Source organism: Psammomys obesus, unplaced genomic scaffold (genome assembly GCF_907164565.1).
Source record: "Psammomys obesus unplaced genomic scaffold, mPsaObe1.curated_primary_1811, whole genome shotgun sequence".
NCBI lineage: Eukaryota > Metazoa > Chordata > Mammalia > Rodentia > Muridae > Psammomys > Psammomys obesus.
In genome coordinates, this window is record NW_026587759.1 from 2,941,439 (window position 1) to 2,962,694 (window position 21,256).

At 36.7% G+C, this 21,256-nt stretch overlaps 1 protein-coding gene across 3 annotated transcripts in view; it reads left to right on the forward strand.

The window, feature by feature from the left end:
* The window catches only part of Fam172a (family with sequence similarity 172 member A), a 440,570-nt gene that overhangs the window by 250,329 nt on the left and 168,985 nt on the right, over positions 1-21,256 (forward strand). For all 3 annotated transcript variants that reach the window (XM_055604043.1, XM_055604046.1, XM_055604045.1), the window contains one exon: positions 4,596-4,715. In XM_055604043.1, coding sequence (XP_055460018.1) covers positions 4,596-4,715 — 120 coding nt within the window. The remainder of the gene's footprint in view (positions 1-4,595; positions 4,716-21,256) is intronic.

The following is a 21,256-nucleotide window of genomic DNA, read 5'->3' on the forward strand; positions in this document are numbered from 1 at the left end:
CTGACCATCATGGTAGGGATGCTAGTGAGCCTGTACTGAGGGTGTGGCCTCAGGAGAGCTGAGCTTGCTCCTCATCTGCCATGAGGTAGCCTGGGTGAGGGAACGATGCCCTCCCTCCTCCCAACCATGACCACTTGGGGTTATGAGATCAGGAGAGCTGGTCCTGCCCTCACAGGCTGGCTCCAGCATCTTGACTAGGTAGCTTAGTAGAGATGGTGTGGGGGCAGGTGAACCAGCCCCGAGGACATGGCAGCAGGAAAGCAGGCCTTGCTCCTCACCAGCTACAGTGCTCAGGAAAGTAGGCCCCAACCTTCCTGTGTAGCACAGTAGAGCTGGCTTTGGTGACAAGGTATAGGTAAGCCAGCTCTGCCCCTCTCCAGCTATAGCATTGGGTGAGCTAGCTGGGACAGTGATGGAGATCCTGTGGTGTGGGTGGATGATAGTGTGATGACCAACTCAGCTACCACCCAGCCCTGATCTGGGGCTTTGAGTAGGACCACCACACCATCTGCTCCATCTATGAAGTGCTGGAGTGTGTGAACAGGCCAGTCCAACAGTTCCAAAGCTGCAGGATCTCCGTGACACAGGGCAACAACAGAATATCTGAGAGGGCTCCCAGTGAGGATCCAGTATGTACAGTATAGCAGAAGCCAGAGGCCTAAATCCAGACCAATGACTCATTGCAATGCAAGCTTGAAAGTTGAGATGTGTGGACAAAAGGGTATACTGCAGCTCACACAATAAGATGGTTTTTGTTCGTTTTTTTGTTTGTTTTGGTGTTTTGTTGCTTTATTGGGGAGGGGTGTTACAAGGGAGAAGGGTGAATGCAAAGGGATGGGGAGGTGAGTGGGACTGGGGTGCATGATGTAAAATTCACAAAGGATCAAAAAAAAAGTTTTAAAAAATCATTTACCTTAGTCTTCCTGGGACTGAGGGAGATACAGTCAGACCTTGATGCTTAATGTGACATTTTAAAGTAGAAATGAGACCATAAATATTGAGAACAGGGTTTGACAATTTTTTTCATAAGAAAAAGATAATAATTATTGATAATTGCTGACTGTACTGATTTTCTCAACTGCTCTGCAGCACAGCTGTATAACAAGAGCAACTATAGCTAATACCTAAGCATGAATTTGTTTTAATAAAACTTACAAAACTATGTAGCCAGTTATCAGTAACAAATTATGGTTTTTTACATTACTGAGTTTACTTGATACCTTTAAGTCATTGTTGTAAACATCACCATAGTCATGGCAACAGACAAAAAACATTTTCATCACCCAAAATGTTTTTTTCTTAAGACACTTTGCAACCATTCCTTTCTTTTATGTGCTGACTCCTTTGGATACTGATTTTCGTTTTAATGCTAGTGTTTCAGTCTTATTAGTATTTCCAATCAGTTAGAATATACTGCATTGTCTCTTTTGTTCCTGTTTCTTTTACTTAACCTTGTGTTTTGTCATAGATGAATACACGGCAGAAAATAATGTTTTAAGTTATCTTCAGTTTCTAAGGTTACAAAGTTATTTAAAGAAGAGCAGACACATTGAATTTTCAGAAAATAAACTTTTTTAATATCTAAGGTATTTTTTCAAGTGGCCCCAGCATGTAGGATTTACATAAATAAAGTTCTTGTGCCTTTATATTTAAGGTCCTTCACTTTTTGGATTATTGTTAATAGATACTCTTCAGTGTGTAATGCCTTTATATTTTGACTTTTAAAATGGTAATTCTTAAACTTCTATTTATTGCATTTTATCTTGCCTTTTCTAAATGACGTATAAGTACAAAGTATGTATTATAGGATCACTCATTTTTATAACTTTGTAGCAACAGGTTAGCTGAAGAAAAATCTGTCTAATTTGGCAGTGGTTCAGAAAATATGTGAACCTGTCACTGTAAGCAGTCTCAAAGGGCAAAATGCATTACAGGAGCTAATTAACCTTAGAAAACAATTACACAAATATGCAAATGTTGTTTCAATAATTCTATGTGTTATCAGCTCAGGTATTCCATCACAAATGTGGACCTCACAGTTCTCAGGTTGGGTAGAATCTGGCCTGGTTGATAAGGCTTTGGTTACTGAATCACTTCTTTTTGTCATTTAGCAGTTGATGATGGCCAGAGGGAAGGAATGCAGGGAAGTCAGCCTGTGTTCTCTGCTCAGCAGGCTTACCCAGTGTAGGGCCTGAGCTTTCTGCTGCCTGCAAACTCCAGCTGATAGACTAGCGCTTTCGTGCCTTTCGTTCCCCACAAGTTACGCAGTACAAAATGAAGCTTAATAGATAAATTCATAAACAAACTTATGAAATTGATTTGATTTGTATTTCTGTATTATGAAGTCTTTCTCATTAAAATCAATTTAGTTTCAAAATGTACAGTAACATGTTCTCTAAATTATAGTTCATAAATGTATAATATTATTGCCACACTATAGGCAGTAGGTCAGAAAAAGGCTATTTTGCTTGATGCAGCATCATCTCATTTATAAAGGTAAGGTTTTTAGCTTATCATGTCACTAATATAATATTTCATAATTACATTTTTAAAACATTGTCCTTTGTATTATTTTCATAAATAACAGTTGTAGAAGCCTACAAAAAGTTCACATAATTCTCTAAATCCTTAAATAATGGAGTTATAAATAAGTAAACAAACAGAAGTCTAGGGTTTTTTAAAACCTTCTAAAATAGTTATAAATTAAAGTCAAGCATTTTAGGGCATAGGTTTATCTCCTTCTTGCAAATTAAAAAAATATGTCCTTTGAATATTAAAGAAAACTTTGTTAATTTCTCAAGATGCTTAGAATAAATGATGTTTTAGAGTTCTCTAAGGCCCTGGGAACACTGTGTAAAAGGGAGTGAAATGAATATAAGAGCCAGAGGGTAAGGAGAATGGTTGCTCTCTTCAGGGCATGACATGGCCATTGAAACTGTATCTAGCAAATGCTGGAATGCAATGCTACATTAAACTGGGTGTTTCAACAGGCAGTAGTGGATTAGAGCAAGGGTCCTGGGATCCCATCCCTCCCTGCTGAATTATTTGCTGCTGTTGGATACTGGGGTAGGGACAGTTATTATCTTCACTTGTGTACTAAGTGAGCCTATCAGGTTCCGAGGAATAGTTCCACACTCATCACCACACAGATGGTCCTTTTTAAAATTAATGCATCACAAAATAAAACAAAAAGGCATGAAAGTGGGAAAGGAACTTTAGGAAGTGGAGGGGAGTAGGGGTGAGAAAGAGATAAGAGGGTATGAGAGTGTAGAATGCTCTGTGTGTGTATGTGTGTGTGTGATTGTCAAGGGACAAATTTAATCAACAAAACAAAAATATACAGTACTTTGATTATTGAAGCTATTTAATTGTATACTACCAGTACTTGAAAAAGGAATTCATGTATCACCTTGAACATTCTTTCACTATTCAAGGTCAACTGTTTCTGTTAGTTATCCCTCTCCTTGGAGTCACTCAGTCTCACACTACTCCAACTCTTCTGATAGCACTTTTTTCTGTTCCTTGGATTCCTGTCAGTGTTCTTGCTATCACTCTTTACTCTTAAGCCTGTTTGAAGCAGTCCTTCTCATTTGCTGTTCATCAACATTTGGTGATCTCTGCCCAGATGTTGCCAGGAGGTCCAGCACCTCAGGTTATGTGATTCCATTACTAAAGAACCACCAATAATCACCACGTGACGTCTCTGATTTTTGTTGCTTTGTTATCAGCTGTTGTTGGTATACGTTGAGCTCATCCAGAGGAAATGAAAGAAGAAAACCTAGAGTCTGACACAATCAGGGGCATGATCAGCAGGACTGATGTGACTAGTTCTAGGAGGAATTTAAGGGAAAGAGTTGTAAAAGCTGATGTTCAAGTTTCAGCTGAATGTGGGGAACACAAACAGATGTAGACAGAAAGTTTTTAGAAGGTTTGGGGTAGTTGAACTGTCATGTCTGTGGCATCCAGAAAGAAATTATTAGTGGCCAGCACCTTTGTGGCTCTGGAAAGAAATGTGGAATGGTGATAGACATTAGGAAACAGCTTAATTATAAAATTTCTGAGGTAGAGTGAGGCCTGTTAAGTAATGCCTGTAATCCTCACACATGGAGATGGAGGCAAGAAGATAGTCATTAATTTTCTCTATATTTTCAGTTTACTACTTAAAATCTCATAACCAAATAACCTAATACATACATATGTAATATAAATACTTCAACATATATAGATGAATGTAGCTTAAATATTTTAGTTATATTGTTTTATCAAAATCCACCATAATGTTTTATTATGTAATTCTAATATGTTCAAGTAAATCTTAATGTCTCAGGTATACCTTGATTGTTTTTCTTAAAAAGACAATTATTTTAATAAGTTGTTTCCAAAGATTATATTTGCAATTAAGCTTAGCAGTAATTTACTAAGTGTTAATACTTATTCTCTAATTTAAATATTCAATAGGGTTCTTTTGTTTTGTTATTTCTTTGAATGTTCTCTAACCATCTTGTTCTTATGCTGTGTATGTAAGCATATAATTTAACTGATTACTGTAATAATCACTAGATATAGTATGTAATATGTATTTGTTTTCATTATAGGAAAATGGTTCTCCTGAAGAACACACAATCTATGTTTGGGACCATTTCATAGCCCAATCTGCTGCTGAGAATGTGTTTTTTGTTGCTCATAGCTATGGAGGACTTGCTTTTGTTGAACTGGTAAGTGCACTATTCACTTTTTTTAATGATTTATTTTTTTAAAGGTATGTGTGTGTGTAAGTCCCTGCATATACGTGTATCATGTGCATGCCCGTTCCTGCATGACCAGAATATGTCAAAGAATTACCCTGGCAGTTGATAGCGAACTGTTGTTGGTACTGGGAACTGAACCAATCTCCTCTGCAGGAACAGAAAATGCTCTTAAACAGCTGAACCATCTCTCCAGCCCTGTAACTCTAATTGGAATTCTCAGCCTCAGCCTCCTTACAGGTTCTGTTTTGTTGTGTTGTATTGTGTTGTGTTTTGTTTTGTTTCAGGGAGATGAGAGGGCTGTTTTGCTTTTGTTTTGAGAGAGGTTTTCACTAAGCAGCCCAGGATGATCTGGTACTTGCTATGTAGACCAGGCTGGCCTTGAACTCACAGAGATCTTCCTGCTTCTATCTCTCAAGTGCTGGAATTAAAGGCATGTGCCACTGCACCAGCATTCCCTTTATACCCCTTTTTTCCCTCTTGATATTATTACTTGAAATTATTTCAAAAATTTTAAGGTCCAGTGGTGGCAGTTGGGTTATTGCCTCTAAGGAAACAACATGTTCCAAACACCACAGGACTGAGGGGCACATGAACACACAGAGACTACAGCAGCATGTACAGGGCCTACACAGGCTCCAACCAGAAGAGTTCCAGCAGTGAGACAGAGAGGGAGACACAAAGTCCCACCCATAACCATGAAGCTATTTGCAACTGATACCTGCTAAGAACAGGAAAGTTTAGTTTTCTCTAATAAAGTGACACTGGGTATCACACTCCATGGCAGGCCCCATGAATGGTAGTAGTTAACCAACCCCAAAATGGACTGCAAATTTCGTGATTTCCTTGTTTTTAATTGCTGAGTAGTATTCCATTGTGAAAATGTACCACAATTTCTCTATCCATTCCTGAGTTGAGGGGCATCTGGGTTGTTTCCAGCTTCTGGCTATTACAAATAAAGCTGCTACGAACATGGTTGAGCAAGTGTCCTTGTTGTATACATGAGCATATTTTGGGTATATGCCTAGCAATGGTATAGCTGGATCTATATAGAAGCACTATTTCTAATTGTCTGAGAAAGTGCCAGATTGATTTCCAAAGGGGGAAATAGAAAGACCTGGAGGGGACAGAAGCTCCACAAGGAGAGCAACAGAACCAAAAAAATCTGGGCACAGGGATCTCTTCTGAGACTGATATTCCAGCCAAGAACCATGCGTGGAGATAGCCTAGAACCCCTGCACTTTTGTAGCCTATGACAGCTCAGTGTCCAAGTAGGTTCCCTAGCAATGGGAACAGGGACTGACTCTGACATGAACTCAGTGGCTGGCTCTTTGATTACCTCCTTCTGAAGGGGGATTAGCTTTACCAGGCCATAGAGGAAGACTATGCAGCCAGTCCTGAGGAGACCTGACAGGCTAGCTAGGTCAGAGGGAACAGGAGGAGTACCTCACCTATCAGTGGATTGGGGGAGGAGTGTGGGAGCAGAAAAGGGAGGGAGGCTGGAACTGGAAGGGGACAAAGGGGGAGGCTACAGCTGGGATACAAAGTGAACAAATTGTAATTAATAAAACATAAATTTTTAAAAAAAAACCTCAAAAATATATTGTACAAAAAAATAATTTAAATTTGATCAAATATGTCCAGTATATACTGGTATGGTTTTTGAAAAGAGTATTCTAATTTCATTGAGTATAACAGAGCTTTATATTGTTAACCAGAAGTGGTTTTTGCCTGTTCTTCCTTTACATATAAATTTTAACACTATCATGCCAACTTCTGTACATTTCAGGTGTACATTTTCTGTTTTATTTGTATACGATTAATATTATCTGTAAAGAACTCAAAACTTCCAGACCCTTGGTATCATTTTAGTCTCTTTTAACTGACCTTGATGTGTACTGTTCATTATTTTATACTACATCAGGGTTTATGTGTTTACCATTAAAATATCAGAAAGGTTCACTTACTGTGAACTCACATTCTGTGCTTGATCACAACAATTTTTGCAGTTTTAAATATTCTGAATTTTGAGAGTTAAAATTGGCTCCTGTCTTGTTCCTTATTTTCACCTTCTTCCAATGTCTATCCCATTTGCCTTTCTGAATGTAGATTGAGCACTTTACCCCGGGTCCTCCTTGCTTAGCTTCTTTAGGTGAACAGATTTTAGTGTGTTTATCCTATGTTATGTTTAATATCTATATGTGAGTATATACCATGTGTGTCTTCCTGCTTCTGGGTTAGCTCACTCAGGAACCTATCACAGAAGACCTCTGAAAGACTCTACCCAGCAGGGTGTTAAAGCAGATGCTGAGACTCATAGCCAAACATTGGGCAGAGTTCAGGGTATCTTGTGAAAGAAGAGGGAGATAAAGAAACCTGGAAGGGTCTGGAGCTCCACAAAGAGAGCAACAGAACCAAAAAATCTGGGTCTGTGGGTCTTTTCTGAGACTGATACACCAACCAAGGACCATTCATGGATATAACCTAGAATTCCTGCACAGAGGTAGCCCGTGGCAGTCCATTCTCCAAATGGGCTTTCTAATAAGGGGAACAGGGGCTGTCTCTGACATGAACTCAGTAGCTGGCTCTTTGATCACCTCCCCCTGAGGGGAAGCAGCCTAAACAGGCCACAGAGGAAGACTATAAAAGACAGTCCTGATAAGATTTGATAGGCTAGGGTCAGATGGAAGGGGAGGAGGTCCTCCACTATCAGTGGACTGGGGAAGGGGCATGGGAGGAGATGAGGGAGGGAGGGTGGGATTGGGGAGGGAATGAAGGTGGGTTTATAGCTGGGATATAAAGGGAATAAATTGTAATAAATAAAAAAGATATTAAAAAGAGTTAAAATTGGGTGTACATGATAGGAACAATCATCAGATGTCTGGGACTTAATCTGTATTGGATACAGTACTGTAGATAACACAGTTTTTGCCACTGTCCCTATAGATGATGATTCAGCCTATAGAGTCACTAATGAAGACTTGTTTTATAGTGTCCATCACCCACATATTCAAGGACAGTTCCTTTACTATAACAGAAAGGTTAGTTTGTTGGACGTGTATCTGAAGCAGGGCACAGTGGCACATGTGTTTAATCCCCATACTTAGGGAGGCAGAGGCAGGTGAATCTTTGTGAGTTTGAAGCCAACATGGTCTACAGAGTGAGTCCAGGACAGCCAAGGCTACCCAGAGAAACCCTGCCTCGAAGAAAAGAAAGTATATCTGAGAATGTTAAAGCTAAGCCAACTGACATGAGCCTTATTAAATGAAGCATAATATTCATTGTCTACTTTTAATTTTTAAATTTTGGCATGAAGTTCTGTAAATACATTTCTGTGCCTTTTTGGCTGCCTATGATTTAGATATGAGCATGGTGCTCTTCCTTGACACCTGAGAATAGCAGCTGCCCTATGTCTAAATGCTTATGTCATGCTATGATCAAAAAGTATTTTGTCATTTCTTTCTTAATTTGACTTCAGTATTTAGATATTGTTTGCAAGCATTAGTATCTTTATGGATTTTGTTTATTTTTCATGTATATTATGTTATACAGATATCTTAAGGGAGCTTTTAAACACATTAGTGTAGGTTTTATTTTTAATACGGCTATTTGGAGAAAAATGCAATGTTTTAAAATAATTTATTCCAATATCTGGAGATACAGGTAAATAATTTCATTTTTGTAGCTATAAAAAGCTTTTATTTGTAGGCCATTAAATTACTTTAAAATTAACATTTTAAACTTACGGAGTAACTTAAAGTGTAAAAAGGCCTGAGACACCAATTTCTTATTTCTATGAAACATAATTTGCATTTTCATTTTACAATCATTTATTTAAAAAAACTTTGTAAATCAAATTTGGGATTAGGGTGTATTTAAGGCTATTTTAAAAATAAACTTAAGATGCAAAAATTGACAGATGACCAATGTGTCAGTCCTGTTTTGCCTGTTGTTCTTGCAACATACTGGTGGATATTTCTCCACTTTTGTTCCACTTTAATATAAAGCACACAGATGTTTCAGAACAAGACTTGACTTCTGACCTTGAGGCCATTAGGGTCAGGGTCCTCAGGGCCTGTGAAATTATCACAAGCTGAGCTAAAGTTTTTCTCCAGCACAGGAAGTAACTAGTAAGTAAGAAGTTTAAAAGGAGCTTTGTCCTAGAGACAAGATGGTCCCAGTAAGGGTCAGCTTCTGTAGTCTGCTGTCACTGCAGGAGGCCATGCATGGGGGGAGAAGATAATGTAACCTCTGTGGAGCTGTCAGGCAGAAGCAGAACTGAGAAGTCTATTGAATGGAACACACCTTGTTTAGGTCTTAAAATATTAATGGTTATCACTTCAACTTCATGGATTTAATACTTGTGCAACAAATTATTGTAGTGTGTAATGTAGGACGATATAGACAGTGCCAACAGTGCAAGAGTGGTCCCAGCTTAAAAAGTCACTACAGGCATTGAATTGTGTACCAGTGAGGTTTGCATTTTCGTATATATAATAAACATATAAGTTTATTATGTCTCTGTTTCAAATGCTGTGTGAAAGCATTGGAAAAACAAGCTCTGCAATGCATATAAGATGGCTTTTTTTTTTTCTAAAGCTAACATTCTTTCTGTTATCATTAATATTCTTAAAAGAAAAGTATTAGTGTTTCAAATGTTGACAAATGCTGTCTCAGGATATTTCAACCTATGTGTAATATATGAAATTGTCTCGCATGTTTTCAAAATGTTAATAGCAACTATATAAAAATATGAAGATTAACATTATAATGTATACATCTTAAATTATGGTATAGTTTTTGTTGGTGGTACATTAGAACACATCATACAGAAATTCTTTAGTTTTCAGTAATTTAAAATGTTTAAAGTTATTCAAAATTTACCCCTCTTAAAAGACCATAGGCCTCTTTGACTCTGTCTCTGCCTCAGGTTATACCATCATATTTGAGTCTGTACAAATCATTATCTACTATTATCACGTAAGTTAACATTCTTCTTCTTTGAGTCATAAATGTTAACATTTATTTTAAACTATATGCCACATACAGTTTAAAAATAAATGTAATTAATGCAATTTTATAGTGTTTACTGTTTGTATACCACACAAGAAGACCTTATGTAATGTGTCTTGCCTTTTACTGAGTTAAAATTTGTGTAAAATTCTAGTTTAAAATTTTAAGTGTTTACTTTGAAGCTTGGAACACAAAATTGTGGTAGGTCCTTGTTCTGTTAATTGTTGTTTTTGGAAACAACATAATTGATTACCATATTTTATCTTAAACTGTTAAGTTGCTCCGGAAGAACATGCAATAGTAAAGATTGATTTTCAAAACCAGTATTCACTTTACGGTAATATTTCTCACAGGGCAACTTTACCAAGTTTAGCCTCATGAGATCAGGGCACAATTGGCTGTAACCACAAGAAACACAGTAACAAAAGTATACCTTTCACTACCCCTGCTCTTGTGGTAGAGTAAAACTCAAACATCCCCTTGTCTGAACTGTCTGTGATCATAGAAAAAACAGGTGTTGATAAAACATTCTCATTTAATCCAACATGTAGCCATCAAAGACAAGACAGTCTTTTCAATTGATAATAATTTCTGAAAAATAATGTGTCTGTATTTGTATTATCTTATCTAAGCGTAAAGACTTAAATTTCTGTCTTAGATACTTAATTTTCTATATGATGGAATTAATAATCTTTGTTACAATTTGCTTACCAAATTTATTTGGAAAGACATGTCCAGACAGTGCATCCTACAGATTAGAATTTGAGTTCTTAGGCTAATTTTTCTTTAATTTTCATATTTCAATTCATGTTTTGACATTTCCATTATGTCTTTCAGAGCTAGTTGGTTGAAATAATTCCATTGCTTACTGACCATTTCACTGTGCTTTGTTCTTGTCTTTCCAGGTGCTAATCAGTTTATAAAACCAAGTAGCATCGTCATCACTATTGTTGTTGAATGGGCTGGCGTTCCTTGTCCATGTCCGTCGCCTACCTCAGCGTATTTCACTGCTGTGGTTGCAGGGCTCAACACATCACATTCAGATTGTTTCCCTTAACCAAAACATGAGAGCTCGTATTTTTTATAAAGTGTAGCAAGGATTTGAGTCAATACATTTCATTAGCTTCACTGAATTGTCTCAACAGATAGAATATTAGGATCTGCTCATTTTTATTTTTTTAGTGGTTTGTTCACAGCCACCATTAAAAAACATCACTTAGAAATGTGTGAAAACAGCTCCTTTTTAAAGCATGTCTCTACCCACTTTTGATTTTGGTTTTTCCATGCTTGTCAGCACTTGATTGGCACCTCACTTGCATGTGAATTAAGGAGTGAAGGGAACTCTTATTTTCCTGCCATTGTTCTGTGCTGGGCTCCCTGGCCTCCCGGCTGCCTAAGCTGCCGTGAGCAGCTGGTAGAAGACTAGTTTTGGACGTGGCTGTGTGAGGACACCCAACCTCAGTCCACTCGTAGAAGATCTTTTTAGGTTACTTGGAGCAGGATTTATGTTTATGCTGAAAAGGAAGTAGAATCGAGCTAAGAATTTTAGCCTTTCCCTTTAATGACATGACTGCTAACTATCAAAGTAAATTAAATATTGGTCGGAAGTTTAGTTAATGTTATCAATGTGAATTGTAAAATTTTGGGTGACCAGGAATCAGAAATTGAGAAGTGAAATAAGAGAGAACAAACCAGAGAAAAAGAATGGAATCATAATGATATCAAAGTAATGGAGAGTGAAAAATCTCATTCAAACTTTTTTTGAAATCTAGCCAATTCAGTAAAAATACCACTTGTAGTAAAATGACAAGATATCTTAATTAGTTTTGCTCTAAAATTGTCTTTGCTTGCCCACATGCTGAAGAAGTAGCTTCCAGATAGGGTCCAGTGTTGCTCCCAAGTCTGAGATGAATAATCAAAACAATGACAGAGGCAGTTATAAATAGTTGCAATTAGTTGACCACTACATGGAGTTAAGCCTGAGCAGTGACATTAACTCACTCATTCTACTCTCAATTTAAATATTGACAGATTTCAGCATTCTAGCAAATGATTTATTCTCCTTAATTAATCAATGTCCTTTCCCCGCAGGAAACTCCAGCTCTCAGTTTGCCAGAAAAGATTACCTCTTCACAACTCACTTTTCCTAAGTATACTCCTTTCTATAAAATAGGAAAGTTAGTAAAGTAAATTAGGTTTTTACAATGTTATATCACAGCCAATGGAAAATTCAAAACAAATAAACAAACAAAAAACGTTTCTTCCCAGCACATAATTTACATATTAACTTACTTTTGTTTCTTGTTTTAATTATTTTATGTTTGAGATAAATTTTATATGATTTATCTGAGATATAATTACTTAGTGAACTTCATTGAGATGTACTTTTCATGCTAGGAGAGTCCTCCTTTGAGATGGTTTACTGATATAAATAACCATCACCAGTTCCTAAATTCAGATAATATCTCTTTAGTTGAGGTCCATACATTCACACATGCCCAGTCTTAAAGATCTGCCTCTAGTGTCTCATTTTGTTACTTGGTCATCTTCCTCTCCTCTTTCCTTCTCTTTCCTGTCATCCTCCTCTTCCTTCTCCCCCACTGCCTGCTCCTTCTCTTCTTCCTCTTCCTCTCCCCACACTCCTATTTCTGAGACAGGGTCTCACTATACAGCCCTCGCTGTCCAGGCACTCATGGAGATTCTCCTACCTTTGCCTTTTGAATATCAGGATCAAAGGTATGCCACCACTGTTGGCCTGCTTGGATTAGTTTTTATAAATTGTGTGTGGTAAAGGTCAAATTAGGTGTTTATTTTTTTTTATTTTTTTTTTTTTTTTTTAGTATATTTTGAGTAAATTTGAGTTTTCATGCCACTCTTTACTGGGAAACAGAGCTATCGTTTTCCTTATTGTGTTAATATTGGGTTAACATCCTGTTAAAAACCAGTTAGTTGTGAATTTAAGCCCGAACTCTGTCCTGTTGATGAACAGTAACTGGCCTCGTAGTGGTACCACAGTGACTTACTAGAGGCAGCTTTTGCACTGAGTTTTGAAATTAGGATGCTGGTCTAATACCTTTTAAACATTACTTTGGCTCCTTGCATTTTCTTATGAATTTTAGAATCACAATGTTTATTGCTGAAGGGAAGAACACATCATGGATTCTGATTGCAGTTGATTAAATGTACAAGCAATTTGGAGATTATCCTGTCTTAATAATGCAAGCGTTGCTATTCATGAACATGGATCATCTCTCCATTTATTTATTTATGTATTTATCTATGTATTATGTATTCATTTATTTATTTATTTATCTGCTTATCTATCTATCTATCTATCTATCTATCTATCTATCTATCTATTTATTTTAACATGTCTTGTTCCCTACCTGAGGAACTATTCGCAATTGGTGGTTAATGGCTCTTGCAGAAAGCAGAGTCATTTCTCTTTAAAGGTATGAGCACTGGTAAGTTGCCCAGTCACCATTGAAAGACCCCACACCCTTAGAATTGTATCTGTTCAAGGCCTTATAATTTGTGACTACAGCAAGTCTTATCTCTTCCATTCCTAGCTGGATACATCTTAGGTAATTTATTTAGTTTTGTAAATTATTTTTGCCTAGCTACCTTGAGGAAAGCCTGTAGTACAAGGCTGAGGGGATGTGGCTGAGCCTTCTTTTAGATCTGAAGGGAGAAACAGGCAGTGTTTCACCCCTGAGCATGTGCTAATTGTCATTTTTGTTACTTTCCTGAAAAAGTGATATAAGATCATGTCATTCAGAAGACTACTGGAATAGAAAAAGTGTGGTGTTTTTTATATAATAAAAGATCCAAACTATTCTCTGGGAATTACTTTTGTAAGAGGCTTTTACAATGTCAACAAAGGCTGTGCTGGGCTAATGTCCTTCCACATCCACAAAGCTAAGAGACTAGACATGATCTCCTGTAATATGATGGCCGTGAATGCAATGAGCTGGTAAAGGCAGTTTTTCACTCTGTGGCCCTCATGGCCTATAATTCACTATATGGAAGAGGCTAGCCTCAAACTCACAGAGATCCACTTGCCGTTGGCACCTGAGCACTGAGACCACAGAAATGTACGCCATGCCCAAATATTAAATTTTTAGCTTGTTTGCTATAATAGTTTGATATAATAGCTCAATGACAAATCTTATTCCGTAAATGTGAAAGTATGATTGTCTATTGCAATGTTTTCATCAGGACTGTAGAAAAACACATTTTAACTAAACAGGAACTCTTTTATGTCTTATAATGATAACTCATTATAAATTTTCATGAATGAAATATCTAAGTATGCTGAAACCTGTGATTTGATATCTAAAATCAAAAAGAGCTTTTGAACGACATTCAAAATATTTAGCTTCGATGTTAGGCTTAAGGCCCAATTTTTAAATTTTTTTTCTTTTTCACAATTTATTCATTTTGTATCCTGATTATAGCCCCCTCGCTCATCAATTCTCAGTAAATAATTTACTCAGATTAACTCATAAAAGTTGGGTAGACCTCAAATTTCAAGCATGCTGAGTCCATGTAAAGGTTTGGCTTGAGGAGCAAAGCTGGAATGCAGATCTGCGCAAAGAGCTCTTCATTGAGCGCAGAGTGGCTTCAGCGGCAGTCTGTGCAAACGGCAGCTATCACAGGAGGCCTCTCACCAGCTGAGTAGCTAGAGTTTGATAAGCTCGATTTTGATCAAGAGGTATAAGTTGGTTGCCAGAGAAGGAAATCAGTGATAATTACAGAACAAATATAGCATCAGTTGTAAAGTTTTCCCTCTCTAAACTTTCTATCACTTCTTTATAAGAAAGTACAGAAAAATACCAGGGTCTATCACTGGAAAAGCAGTAACAATAGAAGGATTAAGACTCTACCCACTGCCAAGGAGAACAGAAATGGAATGTTTTCATAAGAAAATAAGAGGATGTAAGAGTAGCAGTCAAAAACAATAAAGTAAGTGTGCTATGGGGAAGTAAAATACAATTTTGTAGATTAGGTCAGAGTGAGAAGGAGTGGAAACCTGCGCTTAGAGGTCATTCAGTGCTCAGGGCTCTTCCTTGATACACTTACCAAGTTTCTGTGGCAATAAGTGTGTAGGGAGCAAGGCTGTTCTGTTTCTTTCTCTGAGAGTCAAGATGATCAGTTGTGGGTCTGAAACTTTGGGACACAGAGTCACAGCATGCTCCTTTCCTGGGGCTATATAATTATAAATGTAGTTATTAAAGTTGGAGACATAACCTGGGCATGCGAACACTTTCTCTCATCTCATATTCATTGTTTTTATTTTTAATAAGCTTATTTTGCTGGTGTTAGGTTAAGCCCAGCATTTCACATGTCATACATGTACTCAGTTCTGTTTCATTGACTCAAGTTCACTAATAAAGCTCCCTGGACCCTGCAGAGACTGATGAATCAACCAAGGACCATGCATGGAGAGGACCTAGAGCCCCTGCTCATGGGCAGCTGTCTCCATGTGGGTTCCCGAGTAAGGGGGGGCGAGGCTGTCTCTAACATTGGCTCAATGGCCAGCTCTTTGACCACTTCCCCCTGGTGAGGTGGCCTAACTAGGCCATAGAGGAAGAGGATCCAGATAGTCCTGATGAGGCCTGATAGGCTAGGATCAGATAGTAGGGTAGGAAGGGCCTATAACCAGGATACAAAGTGAATACATTGTAATAAATAATAAGAATGAGGAAAAAAATTTAAAAAGCTACCTGAACCTTATGGGTTCCATAATTGTGATTTCATAGAAATTGTTTCTTGGAGTTGGGCTTGAACTTGAATTTGTGCCCTCAAGGAAAAAGGAATTTTTTAAATTGCTGTTAAGGGTGTCCATTCCCTTACTCACTTGAACTCGCCCACTTCCAAATGAACTCAGAAACATTGAAATATCATCTCTGGCCTCAGGAAAATGAGGCCAAACAGAAACCATTAAACAGAACAATGTAACAGAATGATTGTGAAGTGGGGTGACAGCCAGGAAGTTGTTGTGCTAACACCAACATAAAAAAAATCTATGTAGTAAATTTCCTTTGGAGTTAAATACTAAGGAAAATGGTTTCTTTGCCTTAACTTATATTTTTGTTCAGCTGTTTATCAGAAAAATGTATGTTTTTGTCTTACTCTCATAGAAATTCAGTTCTCAGTTATATGGGTTCTATTTCAGCAATTATCCCCACCCTTACTCTTCTAAATCAAAGTTGTCTTTTGCTTGAAGTCACATCATCATCTTTTTTTACCCCAATTGGTAAGGAATAAATAAATCCCCTACTTTTGTTTGTTTCTACCACACTTATTAACTTGGCTAGACACTTAAATGTATACTCAACAGATATTTTTGGCGATTGATTGATAAATAATTAATAGATAGATAGATAAATACATATACATACATACATTTAGATCAATGACGGATGATAAATGGTAGATATAGATAAATGCTAGATTGATGATAGGTAGATAGTTGTTAGATAGATCTAGTGGGTGATAGATACCATATCGTAGATATTGCTGTGTTGAAAACAATGATATTCAGATCAATCCAGAGTGTAGGATAGAACCAAATGGGCAAGATAACAAAGAGGCAGATGAAAGATAAGCATTTAGAGACCTCATTGAGTATGCAGCTTGTATTATTTATGTCCTTGAAATTTTGGGTTTGTGGGAGGACAAATAATGTAAATTACTTAGTAAAATAGAGCAGTTTAGCTAAGAAATCTCTTCATATCAATGTGAATGTCTCATATCCTTTAGAAATTTGTCTTCCTATTTAAATATTTACTAATTAGGCTGTTATAAGAGAACCACTGTAGACTTTATGGCTTAAAGAAAAATCTGCTATAATTTTACAGACTCAGAAGATTAAGGTCAATGCATTTGATGACCACTTTCAATCACATAGTCCCTTTGCCTTTTCCTAAAAATACTAATCTCATTGTTAGGACATGAAATCATCTTCAACTTTCCAGACTAGAGACCCCATTATTTTCTACCATACAATTTTTTGGGAAGACTCAAAATTGGCATCCATAATACAAGATTCGAGTTCCTCCAAAGTCAATGCCCTTTTCATTACATAATTCCTTAATTCTACTCAACAGCCTCTAAAGCAGTGATTCCCCACCCCAAAGCCATTGGAAAACATATTTCATTATGATTCATAACTGTAGCAAAATTACAGCAATTAAAATAATTTTGTGGCTGTGGTCACCAATATGAAGAACTGTATTGAAGGGTCACAGCATTACGAAGGTTGAGAACCTCTACTCTAAAGCCTTAACCAGTCACAGGGGTACCTCTCAGGCGAAAATTTAGAGTCCTATGTAAATGACACCCAGATATGAGTGGCATTCAAGTCATGCTTCTTACTGAAGTTCTGTGCCCTTCCGGGTATGAACCAATGAGAACACACAAGTACTCTGCATTAGGGTGCAGAAACAATTCCTGTCAGTTGTTCTCTGACTATTTCTTTATGAACCTCAATGATTAAAAACCATCCATGCTTTTAATATGCTCAGATTATTCATAAACATCCACAAACTTTCTTATCCATTTTGTCACATCTATAATTACTTAGCCTTATTCACAGGCACTGTGTATAAAGATAAAACATGCTGAACTTTCTCCAGTGGTAGAAATTTCCAATTTTGCTTTTTTTTTTCAGTGATAAGGTGTCAGGAATGTTTTATAATTATACATGTTAATATTATAAAAGTTTTCTAGTGCCTGCCATGACGAACAAGCCTTGACTTTCCCTGATGTCTACAGTACAGTGACAAGATGCTGATTTCACTTGTTTAGTTATTGTCTTCATTATGTCACTGTTTGTTTCACCTATGAAAAAATTCCCAGGAGTAATAGCACGTACAGTGTAAGCAAATTTTTTATCACTATTGCAAACTCTCCGTCAATTTTTCAGTTTTGCTTTCTATTACACATTTAAAGCTTAAATATATTTATACTATGTCTAAATATTAAAATACATTAATATATTAGATGCCATTTATGTATTATAAACTAACATTTGGTGATATTTACATTTTTCTCTTAAGATCCTATTCTAAGGCATATACTTTCCATAGCTGTATGCTATATGAAGAATTCTTTCGCACTCTCAATGTGACCTCTCCCTTTTGTCTTTAGAGAATATGTCATGTAGCTTTATTGTCTCCAGACATGACTGGGTCAAATCCAATGCTAAACAATTCACATTGCTGTGTGAATAACTTTCCCACTAGGGTTAGTTATGTCTCAAAGTCTTACTGAGCATATGGTGGCAATATTGTCTTCATGCCCAATACCAGTATCAATAATGATTATATTGTCTTCTGTATCAGGTAGTGTCTTAACCCTCTTAATAATCTTAAGAAGTAAATGTCATTATCTTGCTTTTTGGTAACTGAACATTGAATCTAGGAATCATTCATACTAGGCAATTTGTCTGACACTAAGCTGCATATTTTCCTGTCCTCTTATTTTTAGTTACTATTATTTTGAGGCAGAGCTTAAGTTGTTCAGGATCCCCATGAATCTTTTAGGTCCTCATCATCATTTTCATACATATTTTGTCTATCCTTAATAGGATGACCATTCACTTTGTTAAAGTTGAACCTTTTCATTTCTTCTCCCTTATTAAATACCTACCAAAAATAACATGTACAAATGGAAATGACTTTATTTTCTTGTTGACTGATTTATAATTTTATATATATTTATGGGATGTTCTGTTGTAACTTGATACATAGATGATATGTAATGACCAAATTGTGGTAACTGGCATTTCCATTGAAGCAAACAACATAGAAATGTTAGGAATGCTTTTACTTTTCTGGTGATTTAAAATACAAAAGTTTTTGTAGGCTGTACAAGGTTCCAGAACAGTAGAACCAATTTCTCAAGTGTACATGTATTTTATACCTGTTTTCCAACCTCATTCTATCTCACTTCACACATGCTTTTGGCTTCTATAAGAGTAAGAACACAAACTTACTTCACTTACCATAATACCTTCCAGTTACATCCATGTTGGCACAGATGGTAGAATTTCATTCTTTTATGGTAAAATAACATTGTTATATACATATACCATATTTTCTTTCTCATTCATAACCAATGTGATTTTCCTATCCTGGATATTATGAGTACAGCAAACCTAGGAGTGTAGGTTATTCCTTTGGTACCACTTAACACCAGAATATTTGATAGTTTTGAGTTTCTTGAGGGACAGTGTACTGTTTGTTTGTTTGTTTCATTTGTTTTTGTTTGTTTGCTTGTAATGGATGAAGCAGTTTACATTTTTAGCAATCCTCATGCAAGGTTTCTTTTTTTCTTTCTTTCTTTCTTTCTTTCTTTCTTTTTTTTATCTGCAACAGCACTTGTTATCTTCAGAATTTTGGGCAATAGTTGTTTTATTCAGGGTGAAATGCTATCTCATTTGGACTCTATTTTGTTTTGTTCAAGTCCTGTACACTTCACCTAGGGCATTATGCATGCTGCACAAGCACTCTGCCCCTGAGCTACGGCCCTAGCTCTCTTTTTTATTTTTTCTTTTGAAACAGTGTTACGTTGACATCATTGGCCTTGAATTCACTCTGCAGCCCAGGCAGGCCTTTAACAACTCCTGATCCTCCTGTCTCAGACAACTGACTAGTTTACTAGATTACAGGCCTACTACACTTGGCTCCAGCTCTTTGTGGCGGTTATTTGCATTTTCATGATAATTAGTGATTTTCAACATTTCATATATCTGTTAGCCATGTATATGTCTTCTTTTGAGAAATTTCTATTCATGTCTCTTGCCTATTTTAAAATCAGATTAATTCTTTAGTTTATGTCTTACTGTAAAATGGTTTCAATTGCTAATATAAATTGTGGCTGATTATGAGGTAGATTATCTGTTGAGTATTCTCCCACCGTGGAAACTGCACATGTGCTCTTATGGTGCTTGCTGAGCAGAGGGTTTAGTTCGGATAGAATTCCTTTTGCTTCATTTCCTCTGCTGCTGGTGTCTCTTCCAAAAGCTCCTTACCGATTCAGAGATCTCGGATGGTTTTGTCTTTTCCTTCACACCTACTTATTTTTGTTGTGGGGTTTTGTTTTTTTTTTTTTTTGAGATTTTATAATTTAATTACAACATTTCTTTCCTCCCATCCTATCCTCCACACCCTCACATGTATTCTTCTTCCCTACTCTTAAAGTTATGGCCTCTTTTTCTTTAATTGTTATTCAAGCATATGTGTATTTGTCTATATGTTTATATTCCTATAGAACCTGCTGTAACCATATAGTGTTACTTGTGCTTATGGTCTCAAGGCTGACCTTTTGCTACTAGGTAACCAGTTAGTGTGTTCTTCATGGGCAAACAACTATACTCTTTTTTTTGTGAGTTTTTTTAATTGTAATTTAATTACAGCATTTCTCACTCTCCTTTCCTTCCTCCAAACCTTCCCATATTTGCCTCTCCTCTTTCCTTCAAATTCGTGACCTTTTTTATTAATTATTATTTCATGCATTTATGTATTTGTATAGACATTTAGTCCTATAAATAACCAGTTGACACCATATATGTTACTTGTCTGTAGGTTTTCAGGTATACCTCTTCGGCAGTGGACAACTCATTAGTGTGTTCTTCCCTGAGGAAGACCAAGTTTCCCATACCCAGCATCGCTAAGTTGACGGTAGTTCTTTTTGTAGGATTCAGAACTTGTGGGATTTTCCCCATCCAGCTTGGCGTGTTTGTTGGTGCCATCCTTTTTCAGATCATGTTTGTGTAGTCATGTTCAGACTTCACAGTTGTTTCTGATGATACTCAGACACATAATCTCACAGCAATCTCCCTGACCCTCTCTCTAGCTCTTTAATCTTTCCACCCACTGTTCTTCAGAGCTCCTCCAGCCTTAGGGGTGGGGGGTCTTTTGTAGATTTATCCTTTGGAATTTGCTCTACAGTTTGCATTTTGATTGGCTGTGTGTGTGTGTGCGCGCGCGCACGTGTGTTTGTAGTGATCTCTATCTCCTGCAAATTAGGAGGAGAATCTACAACCACTAAACCAGCATAATTCCTTACAATAATCTATAAATATTTGTCCTTATAATATGCTATTTTGATGACCAGAGCTTTTTAGGTATTTTTGAAGTCAGGTAGTAGTAGTATACTTCTGCATCATTTGTTATGCTCAAGATGATTATAGCTATTCAGAGGGTTTTTTTTTGTTTGTTTGTTTGTTTTGTTTGTTTGCTTTTGGTTCTTTACAATTTTTAGAATTATTTTCCTTCTGATTCTGGGGAGAACATCATTGATATTTTGGTAGGAAATTGCATTGAATCTGTAGACAAATTGCATTGAATCTGTAGGCAGAATGGACATTTTAACAGTGTTGTTATAATCTATGGATATGTGCTTTTTGCATGTGTGTGTATTTCCTTCATTTTTTTCATAAGTACTGTCTTAGTTTGCTTTCTAGTCTTGTGATAAAACCCCATTACTGT